The sequence below is a fragment of the Dromaius novaehollandiae genome, chromosome 4, assembly GCF_036370855.1.
Source record: "Dromaius novaehollandiae isolate bDroNov1 chromosome 4, bDroNov1.hap1, whole genome shotgun sequence".
Lineage (NCBI taxonomy): Eukaryota > Metazoa > Chordata > Aves > Casuariiformes > Dromaiidae > Dromaius > Dromaius novaehollandiae.
Window position 1 is genome coordinate 36205704 of NC_088101.1, and position 20045 is coordinate 36225748.

Below are 20045 nucleotides of genomic sequence, written 5' to 3' on the forward strand. Positions count from 1 at the left end.
AATTGATGAGGATGCTCTTGCATGATGTTTCTCATGACATTAGGTCTCAGGTTTAGAGAAAAACTTAAAGTCAAGTCATGCCAAACAAAAGAGCATCCTCATCAACTTCTATGGAATATTTGATTGTGTCTGTATACCATTTTATTGCTTATTGAAGAACACTGTAACTCTCATGTCGGAAATCTTTTTCCCATCTGAGGAATCCTATTTGATATAGCAACTTAGGGCTGTGCAAGCAGGAGTGGGTGCAAAATGGCAGACTTCTACTATGACCGTTTCTCCATCTGCTTTGCAACTCATAAAAAAAAAATGCCCCAAAACAAAAAATAATTTGTACTTCTCCACTCACCAGTTCGAACCTTATGCAAACAAACATTGTGTGAAAGCAGCTGGTAGGAAACCAGGGAGCATGTTAAAATTCATACAAATACGTTGTGGCCACCAGCATTGCTTGTTCTGAATCTATCCTTATTTGTTTACTTATTATTCCTTCATTCCTTGTGGAGATTAATGGGTTGCATGACTTGCTGTAGTTCTTTGCACCGTCCCAAGAAAAGATTAAATAGTAAGAGGGTTATAAATACAGTATGCCTGACTGAAGGGGCTACAACTAAATCCCTGTTTTTATTGGGTTGTGGATTGAGGGGAAACAAGGGCTTTCAGCCCCTCTACTCCAGCCAAGTCTTCAAAAATGACTGGAAAATATTCTTGCATTCTGAAGAAAGACCCTTTTTTTTTTTTTTTTTCCTCCTGATTCCAGTTTTGAAATAAAACTGTGTCACCAAAACTTTTTTTGTGCCTCTAAATTACCATTCTAATAGAAAATTCAATGAAGGGTACTTGTTTTGAGTTAGGGATTATTTTTATGACATCCTGATCACAACTGAGACCTCCCACAACACGTTTCTAAAAGTGATTGCCATATGATTCAGGATTCTGTCTGCCAGGCATCTATATGGGCAGCAGGTAGGCAGATGATTGTATTTTCTAATGGTGCACCAGTGCAGCTGTGGGCGGGAGACATTCAGAAATCACTGGTTCTGGGGACAGACTAGGAGTATGGAAAGTGAAGAGGAAGTGTGCTTACCTGGCTGCCCTTGTGTATGTGAGCACAAATAAGCACATGTCCGCTGTGTGGGACAAAAAGGATAGGGTCGCTTCAAACCATGATACCTTTCCTTGCTGGGAGGAGGATGCATTGTTAATCCTTAATATTCTTTTGACGTATTACCTGGTTTGAAGATGAAACATGCTATGGATGCATGGAGATCTAACTTCACCCTAACTAACTCCTTGGATTAAAAACTAGGGGGTACTATGGTATATTAGTAACTTTTTCCCCGCTGTATTCTCCTTGTATGCTTTATCTTAACTATTTTAGATTTGTCAGAACTATCCCAACTACCTTACAGAATTGAAAGTTGGTGGTACTGTTTTACGGGTTTAGTGCTGTCTCTCAATGGATGCATAGAGGAAGGATTAAAAAAGAAAAATGGGAAAATCACTTGATCACTTCCTGTGTGTATTGGCAATATCTTATTTTACAAGATACATCTCTACCTATTAATGGATGACCTCAAATCATGCATGTGCCTTATAAAATCTTTATTAACATGCACTTTATTTTGAGAAATTAGAGTATAGGTTAAATGCGCTGTGGACAATAAGAAAAATGCTATTACTTTAGTAAGGAACTAGGCAAAAAGATGATGATGTATGGATGTATACTTAGTGAAGACTCTGGAATTCCTGTGATGATTATAAGTTCATGTTTTCTTTTATTCCTTTTCTAAAATCAGCTTTCACAGTAGTGTCTTGCTATCTAATCCTGTTGTGGCCTTCCAACGAGAAATTGATTTATGCATGTGAAATCAGCTCATTCTGCAAAACTGCAAGATTATAATTGTGGCTGGACAGTGATTATATTCGTAGCTGGACAGTGAGTAGTTAGAATCATGTTCTTGAATCATTGCTACAAGCCATCGAGTCTCTGGATTTCTGGTTGTACATTATAGTGTAATATATATTGTATGGCTGTTTCTTTTATAGGAATGGATTTGTGTGTGGGGGGGGGGTTGGTTGGTTGGTTTATTTTAAGCAAGACTTAGTTATTTAGGGCTTAACTTCTTTTAAACTTCCAGTGAGTCTGAGACACCAAGGACTAACGTCATTTTTGAACAACCTAAATAATTTGTCCATTTTTATAATGGAATCTTTGGATATTTTTATGCTTTCTTCTGCTAGTGCTTCTTGTTTGCAAATAGAAGCTGTAAAATGCTCATTTTTCTAGCATCTTTCTTCAAATGCATATACAAAGGTGGGGGGAGCTACACATGAGCGTGGATTTCAATTGTTTAACTAGTGAGTTTCATACGGCCCTTCTAACGTTCATATTTTCTCTGTAAGGTCACAGGATAATAGGTATGGTTTAATCATTTAGAGGTTAAAGTATAACTGTAGGCAAAAATATGTGTTGCTGCTAATTTGGGCAATAAACCCCAGTGGGAGACCTTCTTGAATGGAATAGCAGAAATGGACATGGGAAATCATCATTTTCCTCTGCTTGGTGCTGTGAAGGCCTCCGCTGAAATATTGTGGTCCGAGCTTCCAGAAGGATATGAGGATAAATGTTCAAAGAACAACAGATATAAAGGAAATGTTTTTTTTAAAAGTGAGCTATGAGGAGAAAAGGTGAAGGATTTGATCTTATTCTTCCTAGAAGGAGAATACTTAGGGAAGAGGACTAGGTAGGGCTGACTTTAAAAGTATAAAAAGTTGTGGTAAGTAGGGCATCGATCGATTGTTATCCACATCTACCAGTAGCTGAAGAGAGACTGTTTACAGTTTCAGTGAGTATGTAAAATTAGATGGTGAGAATCAGCTTTATGGGATATTTAAATGCAGTTACAGATTACCTGAGAACAGGCTGGGAAAGCCCTCCCCTAGAATTCAACAGACATCTGCCATGAATATTTTATATGTGATCCTATCTCACAACAGTCTTTTCCAGCTCCGTGGTCTGTAATTTAGTGAACTGCATGCTTGGCAGGGCAGGGGAAGGAGGAAATAGTCTTACTATATGCAAGTATGTTACTTGCACATATTCATTTGAGGTAAAGGCAGCAGCAGTAAAACTGAAGGAAAAAAGGGGAAGAACAAGAAGACGTTGAAATTTACAGTCCTTACAATGAGAGAAATTATTTTCTTTAAGCACATTTGAAACTATGTATGTAAATATAATTGTAATGTGGATCATGCTCTGAAAGAACTATAGCTTGCTTCACATGCAACTCTTTCAAAGTCTGCAGTATTTCCGTTCAGGCAATTGCTATCTGATACATTCGTCTTATGCCCTCTGTGTTTTGCACAGTAAAATTATCTTTAGATAACTAGATGTTTTTTTATTGTGTTCTGATAAAGCATATGCAGTCTAATTGGACACTTCAGGCTGATCGTAGCTTGGGTGTAAAATTGGTGTTTGGCAGGATAGACACAAATCCATATTCCTCCCCCTGCTCCATATATTCTTATTAATTATAAATAATGCTGCACTGTCAGGCATTGCTGCTACTGCATTTTGTTGACGTAATAAGTTCTTAGTATCAGATCAGGATGCGACTGTGCCAACTGTTACACAAGTATGGAACAGAATATTGGTCTTGCCATTAAGAACTTCTCATCTGCAATATGATGAGTCAACATATGAGCAGACATAGAAAGAAGTAAAAGCAAATAAAGCAGTTTTGACCATTGTGACAGAGAGGTCATCTTAGTGCATCAGTTGTTGGACTGTTGTTGAATTCTGGGATTATAATGAAGATGTCTTCAGGGAGACTTTGGTAAATAAATGGTGGACATTACAGGGGTTTGAAGTGCTCTTCCAGCATGAGGGGCAGCCTGTAAAAAATAAATGTGGATTTTTAAAAATTTTAAAAATTTTTTTTGCAACTTTGACAAGTGGATGGTAGAGGCCAGCATACTTGGCAAACGGAAATCACTATCTCAGCAACATATAATGTATATTACTGACTTTGGTCATCGAAGGTGTCAAAAGTGAAGGGAAATAGCCTGAGCTTTTGGACAAAGGGAGGCAGGCTCTGGAGGAGTAAAGAGAAGTACATTGACAGAGTAAAAAGATTAAAAAAAAAAAAAAAAAAAAAAAAGTCTATGACAGAGTTCTCAATGGATATGAATGGGGCAGGAATGGAGTAGTAAAATAGGAATTTGTTACCCTCTTTGAGACATACAGTGTAAAAAGTCTGAATGAGGTTGTTTATTTTAACAGGTTTGTTAAGAGGAAGGACTCTACAGTAGAAATGAGGTACCTAAGATTTACATAAAGAAAATGTGAGATTTTTGACATGTCTTTGGTCTGATTAATGAGAAACAAGGTCAGATTAAAGATGACATGCAGGAGGATGAGTGACTGGTGACCTTGAGTGGAAGAAAGCGTAACATGAGAAGGATCAAGCTGAGCATTAGGCGAGAGGGCTGCCAGGTAATGATTGCCGGTCAGGTGTCTTAGAAGTGAGGCAGTAGGTTTAGGGCGAATAGCAACACGAGGGCATACCTTTTGGCGGGGGCTTTTGGGGTTGTTTGGTTTGAGGAAGTAGGTTGGAGGGAATGGCCACTGGCATGCAGAAATACAATTTTGACCAGGGTGGCAAGGTGGAATTGCTGAGAGGACGGTGACAATAAACTGTGAAGGAAGTTGTCACTGTCACAAAATTTCATTGCAGTGCGATAAAATTAGAAGAGGCAGGTCCAGGAAAGGATTTGGGATTTGGCACTGCAGATCTGGCAGAGGTAGCTAGTGGCTAGAAAGCTGAGTAAAGGGAAGCAAAGCACAGCGACTCACTGCCCAGTATCCACAGGAGAAAGCGAAGACGGCAGAGAACATGAAAATGCCCAACATCAGCTGATGTGGTAAAGGACAAGTGGTTAAAAGAGAAGGTGGTGGAGAGAGAGCACAAAATCTGCAACAGAGGATATAGTACATCCTCAGTTATAGATATCTGAGGGGGAAAAAAGAAGCATATGTTAAAAACAAATCGTTTAGTGCCATCACAGAACCTTTTGTGGCATTAAAATCACCTGAAGAGTTGCCTGGAGAAGGGGGCTGCAGGAGGGGGGGCTGGGAAATTGTTGTGCAGATTGCTAATTCTCAAGTTGTGAGGTGCTTTGAGGCGTTACGTGGAACACTAAAAACATCCTTTCAGTAGCCTGTAGGTGCCTATGAATCTGGACAGATTGGTGCAGCCATGCTTGGGTAAACTTGCCATGTGACTGGAGCAGCCTTGCTCCAGCAATTTTGGGGAGAAAAGCTATATAGGCCTTTTTAGTGAAGGGAAAGATAAGTGAACTTTTTTTATGTGATGGGCTGTGCTCCTTCGCATTATAAGCACCTACAGAAGTTACTCTGTAACAGTAATTCTTGATTACCTGTATGCTGCAGCCTGTGTGCCATCTGCAGATGGAGGGACAGGCTACATACATTTTTGTTTTTCCCCCTTTTTGAATGAATGGTCTTTAAAAGAAAATTACAAGTGTAGGGGGAAATTCTGAATGGAAATGCTTTCCGTATTTTTGAATTTTAGATGGGTAACCCAAAGTGCAGCTTAAAATTACACATGAACTGTTAAGTACAAAATTCTGCATGTGAGCTCTGAAAGCCAGAAACTTTAGCATGTGATAGAAACTTAAGAAGAGCAGTGAGTTATGTTTATGGTTCTTACTCAGGAGATGGAGCTGTCCTGAGCATAATATAAAGTAAGCAAGTACCGAATTCTTTGTTAGAGTGCTTTTTAAAAATAGGATGTTATGTGCATCTTCAGAAGAGGAAAGAGAAGATACTATAAAATGATGTTAAAATAATAAAAAGAAAAACTTATGAAATGTACAAACATTTTTTTTTGAAGTCTATTTAAGTTTTTTTCTGATTGTAGCAGAGATGTTCAGAACAGAGGGTCATTGCATAGATTTTTTATTGATTGTAAGCTAATCGTTTATGCTGAAAACCTCCCTTAGTAAAGCTTGGTGTGATACCAAACCCAGATGAACATGTCTGTGCATCTTCTGGGCCAGGTCTGGCTCACACCTATCGAGTTAGGTATGCGTACAGAGCAAGTGCTTGTCTGTCTGCACCAGTCAGTGTCGACATGCGCGCTGTGTGTGTGCATGCACACGTGCATGTGTGGCTTTCTGATTCCAGGATCTTTCATTTGAAACCATGTAGAAGCTGACACTAGAGGAAGCTCCAGCAGTGTATCTTAGGACGTATATTATATTACATTAAGGTAGGAATGTACTTGCTCAGCTGCTGCAGAGATGATGGCTTACTAGACTTAATTAAAAAAAAATCCTTTAAGGATTAAAGTGATGCATTTGTCCCTAGTCTTTGAAATTATTTTATTTATGTGCACCTTGCATAGTGGATGCATGTAGAAAAATGAGTAATATAAAAGTACAAGTTATCAATCTTTTGTACAGTTGTATATTTTTATGGCAACCACCATTTTCTGTAAATTTTTGTTCAAGGCTATTATTCTAATACTTTGTCGGCCAATGATTTCTTTTTAATTAGAACATCTGCATCACAGTAAATAGATTGAATGAGTCATCTCAGAGAGGAATAGTAGACTCATGCAATTATATATCTGTTGCTGATTCATTGTTACAATGGGAAAATCCCATTTCTATTTTAGTCTTCCACATGTTCTGTAAAGAATGCTGTTTCTTACTTTGCATCAATGCAATTTTGACATTTAATGAAATGGTGCTTTTTGTAACAAGGCTCTCAGTTTTTTGCATTTTGTTCACTTTATGAGAAAACTTCATACAAGTATTTCCATAATTAGAATATTGAATAGAGACTGTATTCCATGATGTAGAAAACAATTTCATTTCTACCTTCATAGAAAAGGGGGAAAGAAAAAACAACCCCTCAATGCAGACTTCCACACTTGGATTGTTCATAAAGTGCAGGTACTGGAACCTGAGGAATAAGGAAGATGTACGTGATTCAGAAGGAGAAGGGAGCCTTTTATTATACTTGTAGGAAAAAGTGTTCTTTTTACCTCTCATTAATTTGCTTAATTGTTTTGTTGGTGGGGCAAATGCAAAGAAGCTTATGAGAAAAAACTATGAACAAATTCTAGAAGAAATGGTGCCACTAACTGCTTTTAACAAACGAATTAAGAAAAAATAAAACTTCTCCTGTTCTAAGAAAGTTTCCTGTTCTAGCTGTACTGAATGCAGGGATTATAAAAACAAAATAGGATTCTTGTTATACTCATTTGCATGTTAAATATTCTGGATGCTTTTCCAGCTCCTGGTTATTTCAAAGCAGTCCTAGTGTCTGAGCTCTGGGAACAAACCAAATGACTTAGAACGCTCTTTGGTGTGCAGATGACCCCTTCCCTAAAAATCTGCTGATTCAAAATGGAGCAAGTTGATTATTGTGCTCTTCAAAATCATAATAGGCCACTGGGATAACCAAGTAAGTGGCAAAAGAGAATATTTGAGAGTGTCCAAATAGGCAAACAGAGCATTCATTTTATTTTATCAGTAATGAAAGTTATTAACATTACTGTTTTCTTGATAGTTTAATTTTAAATAGTTTGAATAGGTAAAACAAGTAATAAGTAGCCCAGCAGTAAAGTGTTTGAAACTGAGTTCAGTTGCTCTTTAAAGCAGGCATTAGCTTACGCAATTTAACATGTGCAAAATGCATTTATGAGGATGAATTTCGGATCAGAAAGTTGATACTTTAATAGTATAATGCTCTGTCCACCCCCAAAAGGCAGATCTGTAGGAGGGCTCAGGGCATTTGTCAAATGGTGTCTATGGCAAAATAAATGAGGCAGTTTATCACAAGGAAAACCTTCTTAACTATGCATTAATGTTAATGGGCTCCAAATGAGCTATCCTTTCTCAGGAAAGAGATCATGACAACCTTCTGGGTAGTTTGACAGTGTCACTTTTAATGCTCAGTAACAGTTAAAAGGCAAATGGAAGGTTAGGATAGGAATAGCATGAAATATTATGTCTTTGTAAATTAATGAGTGCCTCACATTTTGTGCGTTTTGTGCAATAATCATTTTCCTTTCTCAGGAAGGAGTTAGTAGAGCAAGGAAAGGTGAGAGTGAAGGGAACAAGATCTGAAACGGCTTCTGCACCAGGAAAAAATAAGCAGCAGCAACTCAGTGAAGCTGTGGCAGTCTGTAAAATTCAGAATGGAGATTATAAATAGGAGACAATTGTTGCTGTTTCTCTGAAGACAAGAGCTGAAGGATATCAAGTGAAATTATCAGGCAGCAGTTTTAAAATAAAAGGAAGTACTTTTTCACGCCATGCATGATACATGGTGGAACGCATTGCCAGAGGATGTTGTGGAGGTCAAAAATATCAATGTGCTCAAGAGGGGTGAGACAAGTTCAAAGATAAAAAGTCCATCAGAGGCTGGTAAGCACAGAGTGCGGATGCAGCCTCTACCCTGGGATGTTGCTAAGATTTCGACTGCCCGAGGCTGGGTGAAGCATGCCAGGCTTGCCTTGCTGCTTGTGCTCGGTTTAAATACTTGCAAAGTAGCCACTGTCAGAGATGCATAGTGGGCTTCAGAGACTTCACATCTGAGCTAGTATATTTAGTCTAATACTCTCATGAAAGAAAGCAAGCTCATGAACTTGTCTTTATTTTTTTTATTTTTTTGAGAATGTCACCCACCCCCCTTGCCCCTCACCTCTGCTAACGTGGTGGATACATTGCCTCTTTCAGGCTTCTTGATCTTGTTTTTCCGCCTAGGAGGCTGTTACTCCTGAGTCTGTTACCCTTCCTGGGAATGCCAGTGCATGATTTGTCTGAATGCATCAGCCTCACACAGATGTGCATGTTGTTATATACCTGTTGAGCTCTCCTGACTACCTGTGGTCGAATTGACACACCCATCTTCCCTGTAAGCTTCAGGGACATCCTGTTTGATTTCTTTCTTTCCCCTTGCATGACTTCAACAGCAACCAGACCTAATGAGCACCACCTTCAGATTTGTGAAGGTTGTATGTAGTCAGGGTCAAGGAACAGGGGCAGGGGTTATGGTATGCCGTAGCGCTTTGAGGTGTTGCTTCTCCATAAACATGGCGAAAGAATGAGAGTGCATGTGGGAGGAAACCGATCTCCTGCCTTTTTTCTCTCTGCCTCTTTGTTTTTTGGTATCCTTTCTCTTTATGTAGGTTATCTGAGTTGAGGAATTTTCATACATCTCCTAGACTTCCTCACCCCATAAGGGTGTGGTGGGATTTAATTTCTGAGCCTGTGCAAGTGCTACAGGAGTTTAAGGCCCGTACAGATATTCCTACTTCTACCTCTAAATCACTTGTACCTTGTGCACACAAAGCTGGAAGCAGGGGGGCTGTCTTCTGGTCTTTTCATCAAGTCCTTCTCAGGATTGTGCTAGGAAACAGAAGCTGGATGAAGTCGTTTTGCAGGCTATAGCTGGCCTGTAGGCCTACGAGGAGCAGTCTGCTGTATGATGATAGTATGATAATACTTTCATTAAAACAATGCTAATAATTGGTTTCCATTTTTGGGATGTGCAAATTGGAATGTACAATGAGTTGCAGGTACAAGGAAGTCTTGATAATTATGGAATCATTTGCTTAATTATGTCATTCTTATTTCATGCATTACTGAAACAATGAAAAAGAGTGAAATGGTTGTTTAATGCTTGATAGTGTCAATATTTTCCAGTCTCCCAGATAATATAACAGTCAGGATACATGTATCTGGCGAAAGAAAGAAGTTAGTCACGAGCATATATGAATAGGAAGTAGAGAATTATAGAGAGAAGATTAAAGGGAAAAAAAGAAAGCCCCATAACTACTTGGTTTATATGACTAAAATAAAAAGCTGGGTTATGTAACAAAAGAGCCTACTGGAACATGGTACCTGTTGTACCTCCATATTGATTTTATAGTCATGAGGGATCTTCCATTGCAAAAGCCAAGTCTTTCCTGTTGCTTTCCAGATATGGAGAGAGGTCATTTCTTGACTGGTAACTAATCTTGAATCCTGAAGTGACCTTGGTCAAAAGGGGGTGAATACGTGTAAGTGCTGACTCAGGTTGCCAAATTCAAGTAGTAACCTCATGGACCTGCGTCTGTTCTTGATGAAGACAACAGATTTGTATTCTTAGCTGTTGTACTACAGCAGTCAGCATCTTTGTTCTTTTTGTAACCAGAAAACAGATTAAATAAGTCATACAATCAAGGCATAACCTCTAGTTCCAAGGTGTGCTTAACAAATTGATTAGTGTTGAAAGAATCTGAGGAGAATCATGAAGATTCGGAAATAAACATTAATGTCCAGGACTGAGATTTTCTTATACCCATGTAGTTCGCAGTTTTAAATTGAAAAAACGGACTTCCTTTTTGTGTATTTTGTTAAGAAATGCTTTTGTAGTATTGTAAGACTATTTGATGATTGTAAAAAGAGCACTGTGCTTCTATGCTTGCAGATGCTGTGAAGCCATCTGTCAGTTCTTTACAAGCATCTGCTGAGTTACCCTTGCCCATCAACACTTCACCGCCTTCTGCACAAGCAGAATCTTCCCTACCTCCTCCTTATCAGCTTATTAACATCCCCCCACTGGAGTCTTCCTCTGGTCAAGAAGATCCTCAAGACTACCTACTGCTAATAAACTGTCAGAGTAAAAAACCTGAACCTATGAAGTAAGTGACCTTTTTCTTAATAGCATTTATTTGCATAGGCCAAGCATGTTTGTGCTGAAAACTTTTTTCTTTTTTTTTTTTTCTTTTTCTTAATTGACAAGTGATTGAAAATTTGGATGCCTGTAATCTAGGGGGGAGTTGTCTGTAACTGTTACTTCTTTTTTCTGTGCTTGAACTTCTTGTAGTAAGTTGTTTGATCAGTGCTAGACCTGTATTACATTCTCCAAACGTGTGTACAGTAATTGCCAATATGAATTGAATATGAATTGCCAATATGAAGTGTCAGATTAATGCAGTGATTCCAGGGATGACTTTATAGCCTGGAGTGATGTACAGCGCACAGAGCGAAGGACCACCCTTTCTTTAGCCGCACCCTGCTGTGTTTCAGTGCAGTCTAGAACTAGAGGAAGCTGGAGGAAGTTAGTGTTCCTGCCTTTCTGGTACTTGGCCCTCCAGTTTTGCCAGTTGAACCTTTCACGGAAAGGATTCAGTAATGTAGGCTGAAATTTGTTACCACCTACCAGGTTACCACATCACTGAATACAGCAATCCTCAAATGGCAGTTGTAGCTGTATTGCTGACATGGTTTAGACTCAATCAAGAATCCTTATGAGTAAAAGATGATTATTTAATGATGACTTGGAGTACAGGAGACTCAAACCACTCAATTTCTGTATCTTGAATTTTATGGGGTCTTAACATTTTTCTGAAGAGTACATATTAAAAAACTGTAGCTGAAATAAGTCTTATGCGTTACTGAATAAAGAGTACCTGCCCAGTTAATTCTACAGAGGAGTATGCAATGTTAAATTTTAAGGAAACAATTGAGAACTTTTGCTCAGTGAAATGTATACGTATTCCAGAACTGCTGCTTCTAACTGAAACAGATGTACAGCACCTCCTGCATAGCAAGATACGATATCTGACGGTAGCTGTCTGGGAGACATCACTTTTTTTTTCAGAATGGATCGTGGTGGGCAAACTTGGAACAGGCTGCCCAGGGACTTGAAAGATGGAGATTCCACGAAGATTTTAAAAAGTGGACTGGACGAGGCCCTGAGCAACCTCATTTGACTTTGAAGTTGCCTCTGCTTAGAGGAATTGGAGTGGGGAGGAGAGTTAGACTAGATGACCTCCAGAAGCCCCTTCCAGCCTTGATTATTCTGTGGGAGAAGGTTATAAATCTCTCTGGCAGGCTTCTTTTTTGTAATAATATGAAATAATGTCTGCTGAGCTATTTCCAGAAAAACAAAACTAAACAAAACTGCATATTGTTTTTGTGATTGCAGAAATGTGAATTGAAGGCTGAATAAAGTTTCCTTTGAAAGTTTTTTCATGAGTATTTCACATACTCCCTTAGGGCCATACCTTTTAGTAGCAGTGCCGTCTTCATCAACACCTTGATGCTCTGCCAGTTTTACCTGTGCCATGTGCTCTCTGTTCCCTCGGCGTTTTCATCTTGCTCTGTTGTGCCTGAGGACTTTCCTGCTCCATTTACTGATGATTACATGGTAGGAAAGCATCCACCCTTCACAGTCTTTCTTGTAAAACAGAATGCAGAATGAGCCTGCCGGTGCCCCAGCGCATGGAGTGTGCAGGTTACAGGCAGCAGAGAGTGCCCCAAAATGTCCTGCGAGAGAAGGGGATACCCAGTGTTTAGTTTCTTAAAGTGTGAAAGGTTTGAATGGTCAGTGATGTTTAGAAGCTGGTGGTAGGGGTGGCTGCGAGGAATGTTAAATGTTATGCCAGTTCTTTGGTTCGTTTTCCTTTCTAGAATGGCTTGGCAGAGAAATCATGAGTTCTCATTTTAGGGCCCTGGCTTATCAGGAGTATGTCAGGGTGCCGGTTTGGTTCTGCAAGGGATGGGCACAGAAAGGGTTTCTACAACCACGTGAAGAGTGTTTTTTAGAATTGTTAAGGTTAAGATGTGTAATTGACTTTCTGGTGACTTCTGCAGTTGTGTGGTTTGTGGGTTAAATAGAAGGAGTGAAGTCTGAGGGCACCATGAAAAAGGGCACAAAATGGAGCAAGGTATAGAGTCCTGTAGTGGGTAGCCTGCAGATTTTGTTGGGGAACACACAGATGCCACAGGAGAGTAAATGTTTTGGGATTAGGGAAGGCAGAATATCCTATGGAGATAAAACAGACAAAGGAACTGAAAAAGGAATGGATAAAGTATTTGGGATTGTGGAGATTGTTTAAATAAATGATGTTTTCATAGAAGTATTTGAAGGCAGTGAACAAAAGCATTGTGGTTAGTTGGGAATGATTGGCTTACTGTATTATATTTAAGTTTGGTAGCCTTATATAAGTTATATAAGTAACTTTTATATGGTAAACTTTTATAAAAGTTTGGTAATTAGGTATGTCCTTTTATTAAGAAGGCTGTAATAAGGAAAATTCATAATAATAATTATGCTGGAGTTTCAGTTCCACTTGAAGTTGTTTATGTTTCATCTTTGATACAGCAGGTATCCTGCTAAGTTTTGCTAAATTTGGGCGAGAGTATGGTTGATACAGACCCTTTCCTATGGATTTAGAACTTTGTTTATCTGTGTAGCCTATTATTAAGATGATCAGTTAGAAAACATAGGGGGTGGACTGGAGTAACGCACACAAACAAGTGAAAAAGAAATAAATGGCTCTGTCATTTTCCCATTAACTCCTAGATTCGGAATAATTAGTCTGCAAATTTGATGATAGAGCTTTTATTATTTCTTTGTGGGAAAAATATTTTGTGTGCCAGTATTCATTAGAAGTAAGGCATAGTAGTTATAATTCAATAGGCAGATATTATTGCTTGAGTAGTTTATTTTTATAATTTTTTCTCTTTAGACCTTGAAGCTTCCAATATGCAGAAGGCAGACTTTGTATTCTAGTTTTACAGGTTACTGTATAGATAATCTGGGAATCAATGAATTTTATTTCAGGGCTTTGGGGTTCTTTTACAGGTAAGGTGGGTAACTGAAAAATAAAAGAAGTAGCTAAGCTGTTTGTTTGGAATTTTTAAGAATTCTTGTGTCTTGAAACTAAGCAAATAAGTAATTTCTGAGTGCTTCACTGCTGTGTCCTACAACGTACCACACACTGTTGTGAGGATATCCCATATGATTGGACACAGTACTTGCAGTTGTACAAATCATGCTGTATTTTGTCTAAAATAATGCAGTTTTATGCCCTGATCTCTATTGACTTGAAAAAGGGTATTATTTGACTGGAGCATTTAGTGAGATTCAAAGGTTCATGTTTGGATAATACATAAGAAAATGCAATGAAAGACTCTTTCCAAAACTTTATTTTTCTAGCTCATTCGAGAGGTATATTCAGGTATTAAATGCTGTTTTCCTCATCTTTCCTGTGTTTATGAACCAGCCAAGGGTCATCCTTTATCTCTGAAGAAGGGCAGGAATACCTTTTATTAGAAGATTTTGAAAGTAAAAAGATTCCATTGCAGTGAGTGAACAATAGCTGTTTTTGGAATGTGTGTGAGAAATTAATCATAGAACCATTAACTTGCCTGAAAATATTCTTTGTTTGAGATGTCCTGCATGGTGTTCCGTAAGTTTTAACAGAAAAAAAAAAAAAAAAAAAACTAAGTAACCCTGGCTTCCATTTTCTGGAAATAACTGTAGTCAAGATAGAGCTGTTTGTTTGTTTTATTTATTTATTACTTTTCATTTTTTATTATGATTGCTTTTTTTTGCCCCGGATTACTGGCTCACAAGACCAATTTTGCTGCTGCTTTCTGTTTATAGTATTCTGTTTGATCTGTTGTATTGATTGCTGCAGCTGGGAAAAGAATCAGCTTGAAAATATGGGTGGTCAAGCCAGACCATATACAGTATATTGAAATTATGATGGTTATTCCTCTGACTAAAACACTTTGAAAACTCTGTCCTAGTTCTCTGTCAGCAATTAGTTTTTAGTGCATAGGGGCAGGCTTACTTACTTGACATTATATGATCATTCCATTCAGAAACTTTCCTGGAATGTGTACACCTCCCCACTTCCAAATGCACAGATTTTATATATATAAAAAATATATTTTATATTTATATTTTTATTTTTATATTTGTATATAAAAATTTGAGTGTGACACCCTGTCCCAACACCATGTCCCATATCTGCTCTGTGCCTCTTAAAGTATGGTGCATGTAGCTCATCAGGCTATATAGTTATTTCTTGATGCATAGGAAGAGGTGTCCAGCCTTAGCACTGAGTACAGAATAGTTTTGCCACTGTTAGCATAATTTGCAGATGTGTATTGCACGTGTGATAGCACCATGAGTACATGTCATAGTCCATCTTCTATTCATAAATAGGCTTAATAATTTTCCTTGTGTTATATCTAACTTGGCCATTATTTTAAATTGGGGAGAAAAAATATTTTAATACTTATCTTAATAATGAGTTTTGAGTAGATTCTTTAAGCCAAATTAAATTTTTGTTTTTGTTGAGCTGTTTTGAAGTGCATGGAAAAATTATGAATTTCGATAAATAAATAAATGCGGAAGTTATTAAGCTGCTTGCATCTGAGATCCTTTAAATAAGCAGGACTAAAATCTGCTCCTGAGCTCTGGTCCTAAACTCACTTCCCTTGAGATAACATATGATTCAAATATACAGTGTAGATTTTCAAAATTGTACATGTTCTTCTTATCATGACTAACAGTTAATACTGACTTTTGAAAGCTATTTAAACTTAATAGATTGAATTTCCTGTCTTCATTTCTGTGTGAATTGCTCTTCTCTTGGCCCTTGTTTCAGGCTGTCTTCAAACCTGAACTTGCAAAATCGGATTGGCTACAACCCATTCATATTTTGAAAAAGCAAGTGGCTGGCTTGACTGCTTCATGTCATGGTTTTTGGAAGTCTGCTTTCAAGAGTGCTTGTGGTCAAGAAAGGATAAGAAGCAGTATTCAGTCAGAAATAGAAAAACTCTTATTTAAACATGATAGCATAGTTGTTTACGTATGATAGGTAGTCCTGAAGCATTAGCGTCATACGTGCACTGTATGCATCTTGAGCTTTGGTTATATACACCTGCATGTTATGCATCTTTTAGAGTCAAATATAACTTGTTATCATAAGAATGTGTTTTAATGTCTGTTTAAAACCATCATCATGCCCAGAATTGGTAAGAATTTTAAGGACAGTTCCCCTGCTTTTGTGTGTGTGTGTGTGTGTGTGTGTATATACAAATACTTTAAATGTCATTTGAGTGGTGGTGCATGGCTAAATGGATTGAAGTGATCCCAGTATATGTACAAGCTGTGAACTGAAAAATAAAATTGAGTGCACTCTTTTTTGATTATGTGCATTTCTGTACTGTTTTCATAAGATAAATGGTAGTGTTTATATTTTATTTCTGTAGTTTTGGAAATACTTCCATTTAAAAGTATATCCTAGTGAACTGAAACTAATAATTTTGGTTCTATAATTGATTGTCAGTGTCCTGCTTTTCTAGACTGCCCATTTTATTTTTATAGCGTATAAAATACAGACCAAGATTCTTGCCATACTTGCTCATGTGAAACATGCATGACTTTTGCTGGAAGCTTGGTCTGAATGCATACCGCAGAACTGGAAGAATACATTTTGAGCAAGAGGAACTTTTGAATGAACCTTTCAAGTAAATACGAAGGGCTGCCGAAGGGGCTAAGCTCAATGTCTTAGTAGTCACACAGTATGTTCATGTCTTGTAACACGCTCTGTAACCTTACGCTTTTTTTTGTCCCATATGGTGTATTTTTGCAGTTATGTTAAGCTTTTACATTCCCTCAGAAACCAGAGTAAAAAGTAAAACGGAGCAGTGGTTTGTTACTGAACTTCGGAAACTCTGAGTTGAAACATAGTAAAATGTTAGCAAAGAGAGGAGACGTGTCCAGCATGGTCAGTATCATAAGGAATATGGGAAGTTTCACTTGGTTAAGCCAAGCATAAATACTTGATAAGAAAGTTACTCATCTTTTTGGAAGTCTATTAAACTAAATGCAATTTATATTTAGAGTCACCTAGAAACCAATTCTGACCAGTGAGAGAGAACTTAAAAATCTACATTAATAATTGGAGCAAAATTAATATAGTTTTTCTAATGAGGAAAAAAAAAAAGAACAAGGTAATAGAGGTGCCATAAAGTGAGAGAAGAACTCTCATAAGCCTCTTCAGCTAATGAAAGATGGTGCCTCTACTATTAAACAGAGGAAAAAAACCAGTTGGTTAGGTGAATGGCGTCTTGCTTGACTTGAGATGTCTGATCTAAGTTAATCAGATTTCCTTGGTAGCTGACAGAGAGGGAGGGAGGGGGAGAGGGAGAGAGAGCGAGGCACTTCAGGAGTGATTCATGCCAGTTTTAGACATATCTAAGAAGAAAGGATTGTGTTTCCCACTGTCTCCATTTCTCCAGTGACAGTAGAGGAAACCTAAATGAATAGCTAAACTGGATTCCTTTCTTCTCAGATTACTAGAACACACAGAGATAAATCCAACCATCCCTTAAGTAAGAAAGTTTTATGTGATAATATCACACAATTGAAATTTGAATAATATATAGTGGCTGTGATCACTTCAGAAAGAGAGCCTCTTAAAACAATGGGAAAATGCTTCTTATGATACTTACACTGCTGATTTTTTTGTATTTCATTCCTTAGAAAAGTTTCATAAGCTGTTTGGTCCAGCTGCTTAATAGAGCTTAATAAGAGTAGCAGCAGCAGCTATTCATGACATGCACATGCTGAAACATAGACTTTTTTTTATTTTTATATATATGTATATACATATAAATAAGCACAACGGTGTGGTTCTGTGGTAATGAGAATAGGAAATATCATGGTATGATTGGTGAAACTGTGTGGACTTCATTAATTCCGCCTGTCTTAATATTTGCTATCGTTCTGACTTGCATTTAAACTAGGAGTCAGACTTGTAACAAAATTTCTCTGTCTGGAATGAGATATCTGGGGAGTTCTACCCAGGGAGAAAAAAAGTTTGTGGTGGGTTTACTTCCCCTGTTGGTTAGAACCAGTATTAGTGAGTGCTGTTCTCATAAAAGATGGAATTTTCAAAGAAATCAAAGGCAAACCACTGTCTACTTTTATCTAACAATGCTGCCTTAACTTGAGTTCAAGACAAAAGCATTCAGTTCTTGCACATATACCCTATGGATTTTTTTTTTCCTGTAAGAGCAAGCAATCCTTCTCCTATTTCTCCCTTTATCTGTTATTTCTCTCTCCTTTATGTATTTTGAATCAGGTTTGTATTGTCAGTAAATAACTTGAGGCATGCACTATATGGTGTTGCAGGCAATCATATTTTTCCTTTAACATTTTTTCATACTCATTAAGAAAAACTAGCAAGTACTGTAAAACCAGGGAGTGAGCCCAATGTTTTCACCTTTAGCAGTGCCATTAAAGCACTAGTAGTTTGCAGCATGGCTTAAGAAGCTTAAAAACAAAAAAGAACGAAAAAAATTCCCCCAACCCCCCAACAAACAAGCCCTGCTGCAAATTGGCTTGGTATCTTTCTGGAAATCATTTGCTTTATGAAACAGCCACTTGCTGAGCTGCTGCTAAAGCTACACTCTTGTGTTGTTATGTGTTTCACATGCATGGGTTTGTATGTGTATGATTTCTTAGCATTCTTCTTTTTAAGTACTATTGTTTGCTTAATAATTGACTTCCTGCACTTTATTTAAAAAAAAAAATGGAAGAGACAGACTTTTCAATTGTTTATATTTTAAAAGTTGAGTTTGTAATTTGTAATGTTTGGTTTTTATATGTTCATCAACATTTTAATCTTGTAATCTGTGTAGATCTCACGCTGACTCGGCAAAATCCACCTCCTCTGAAACAGACTGCAATGATAATGTGCCCTCCCACAAAAACCCTGCTCCATCAGTGAGCAAGCATGCTGTGAATGGCTTTTTTCAGCAGCAAGGAGTTTATGACTCTCCACCTTCTCGTGCTGGACTGGCATTGGCAGACTGCAGCCTTTATAACCTGCCTAGGAGTTATTCGCAGGATGTTTTACCAAAGGCAGCATCTCCATCAGGGACTGATGCAGAAGGAGAACAACATGTTTTCAATACCCCATCAGCAACATCTTCATTAGATGCACAGATGAGACATATCTCCATTAGTTATGACATTCCCCCCACGCCTGGAGGTACTTACCAGATTCCACGAACTTTTCCAGAAGGAACATTATCTCAGACTTCAAAACTGGAGGCGATTCCAGATATTCCTCCACCTCGGCCACCAAAACCTCACCACGCTTCAGATCGATCTCCTGTGGAAACCTGTAGCATTTCTCGCACTGCATCAGACACTGATAATAGTTATTGCATCCCTACAGCAGGAATGCCGCCCTCACGCAGTAATACCATTTCAACTGTAGATTTGAATATCTTTCGTAAAGGTCAGTATTCCTTGTTTTATTCTGCTTCCGAAGTTGTATGTTAAACGACCTTAATCTTGTGCAACCAGTTAAAAAGTTCTTTATACTTGTCCAGTGGTCTGATAAGCACAGGCCTGCTCCTCACAGTGTTTCTTTCAGTGCAACTGTAATGTCAGCTGCTGTTCCAAGGCAGCACCTGAAAAGTTGTGCCATTTCTATAAGGCAGGCTTCAGAAGAGTTGCCTGTAACTTCAGTTAATCTGACATGCGATTGGCCATGCTGTAACTCAGTAGAATTTGTTTTCTTCTCCTGTGTCATCGACAAGAGGAAAGACCCCAAATTTATCTGGAGGTATGTAACTGTAACTGATCTGGCTTGCAGGGTCTCCTGTTGATGTCAATATTTGCCAAGGAAAAAGGGGGTTGGCAAAGGACAGAATGCCTCAGCTTAACTGTCAGACTCTGTGTTTAGTAGCTAGGATGGATAGGTAAGAAATTACTATGCTGTAACCGCAAGAGGAGATGAAGTTTATGAAGCTTAGTTTAATGAAGAAACATCCTACGGACTAGAAATGCTGGGGTTTCTCTCAAAACGACAGCTGAGGATTCCCCCTCAGGCTAAGGTGTCAGCGTGTGTCTGAAAACAAACCTGGACCATTCAGGTTTTTTTCTGAACTATATGAGGGGCAGTTTTGGCCTTTAACAAGTGTGTAGCCCTCCACGGAGCAGTCTGTAGTCCTACTGTTTAAGATAGGTAGGAAGGAGGAAAGAAGTTACAGGATACCATCAAAACAGCAAAGCCCAGAACATTGATAAAGAATGTTTTTTTTGCACTAGGACATTCAGTCTTAGCTGGACATATTTGAAACCCTAGATATCTTTATGGTATTAGTAGTCTTTAGAAAATAGAAGGGAAGAACTAGTGATT

The 20045-nt window shown here is 38.1% G+C and overlaps 1 protein-coding gene across 6 annotated transcripts in view; it reads left to right on the forward strand.

Moving 5' to 3' along the window:
• Positions 1 to 20045, forward strand: part of GAB1 (GRB2 associated binding protein 1) — a 100656-nt gene that overhangs the window by 57121 nt on the left and 23490 nt on the right. For all 6 annotated transcript variants that reach the window (XM_026106122.2, XM_026106123.2, XM_064510761.1 and 3 more), the window contains exons 3-4: positions 10511 to 10724; positions 18535 to 19139. In XM_026106122.2, coding sequence (XP_025961907.2) covers positions 10511 to 10724; positions 18535 to 19139 — 819 coding nt within the window. The remainder of the gene's footprint in view (positions 1 to 10510; positions 10725 to 18534; positions 19140 to 20045) is intronic.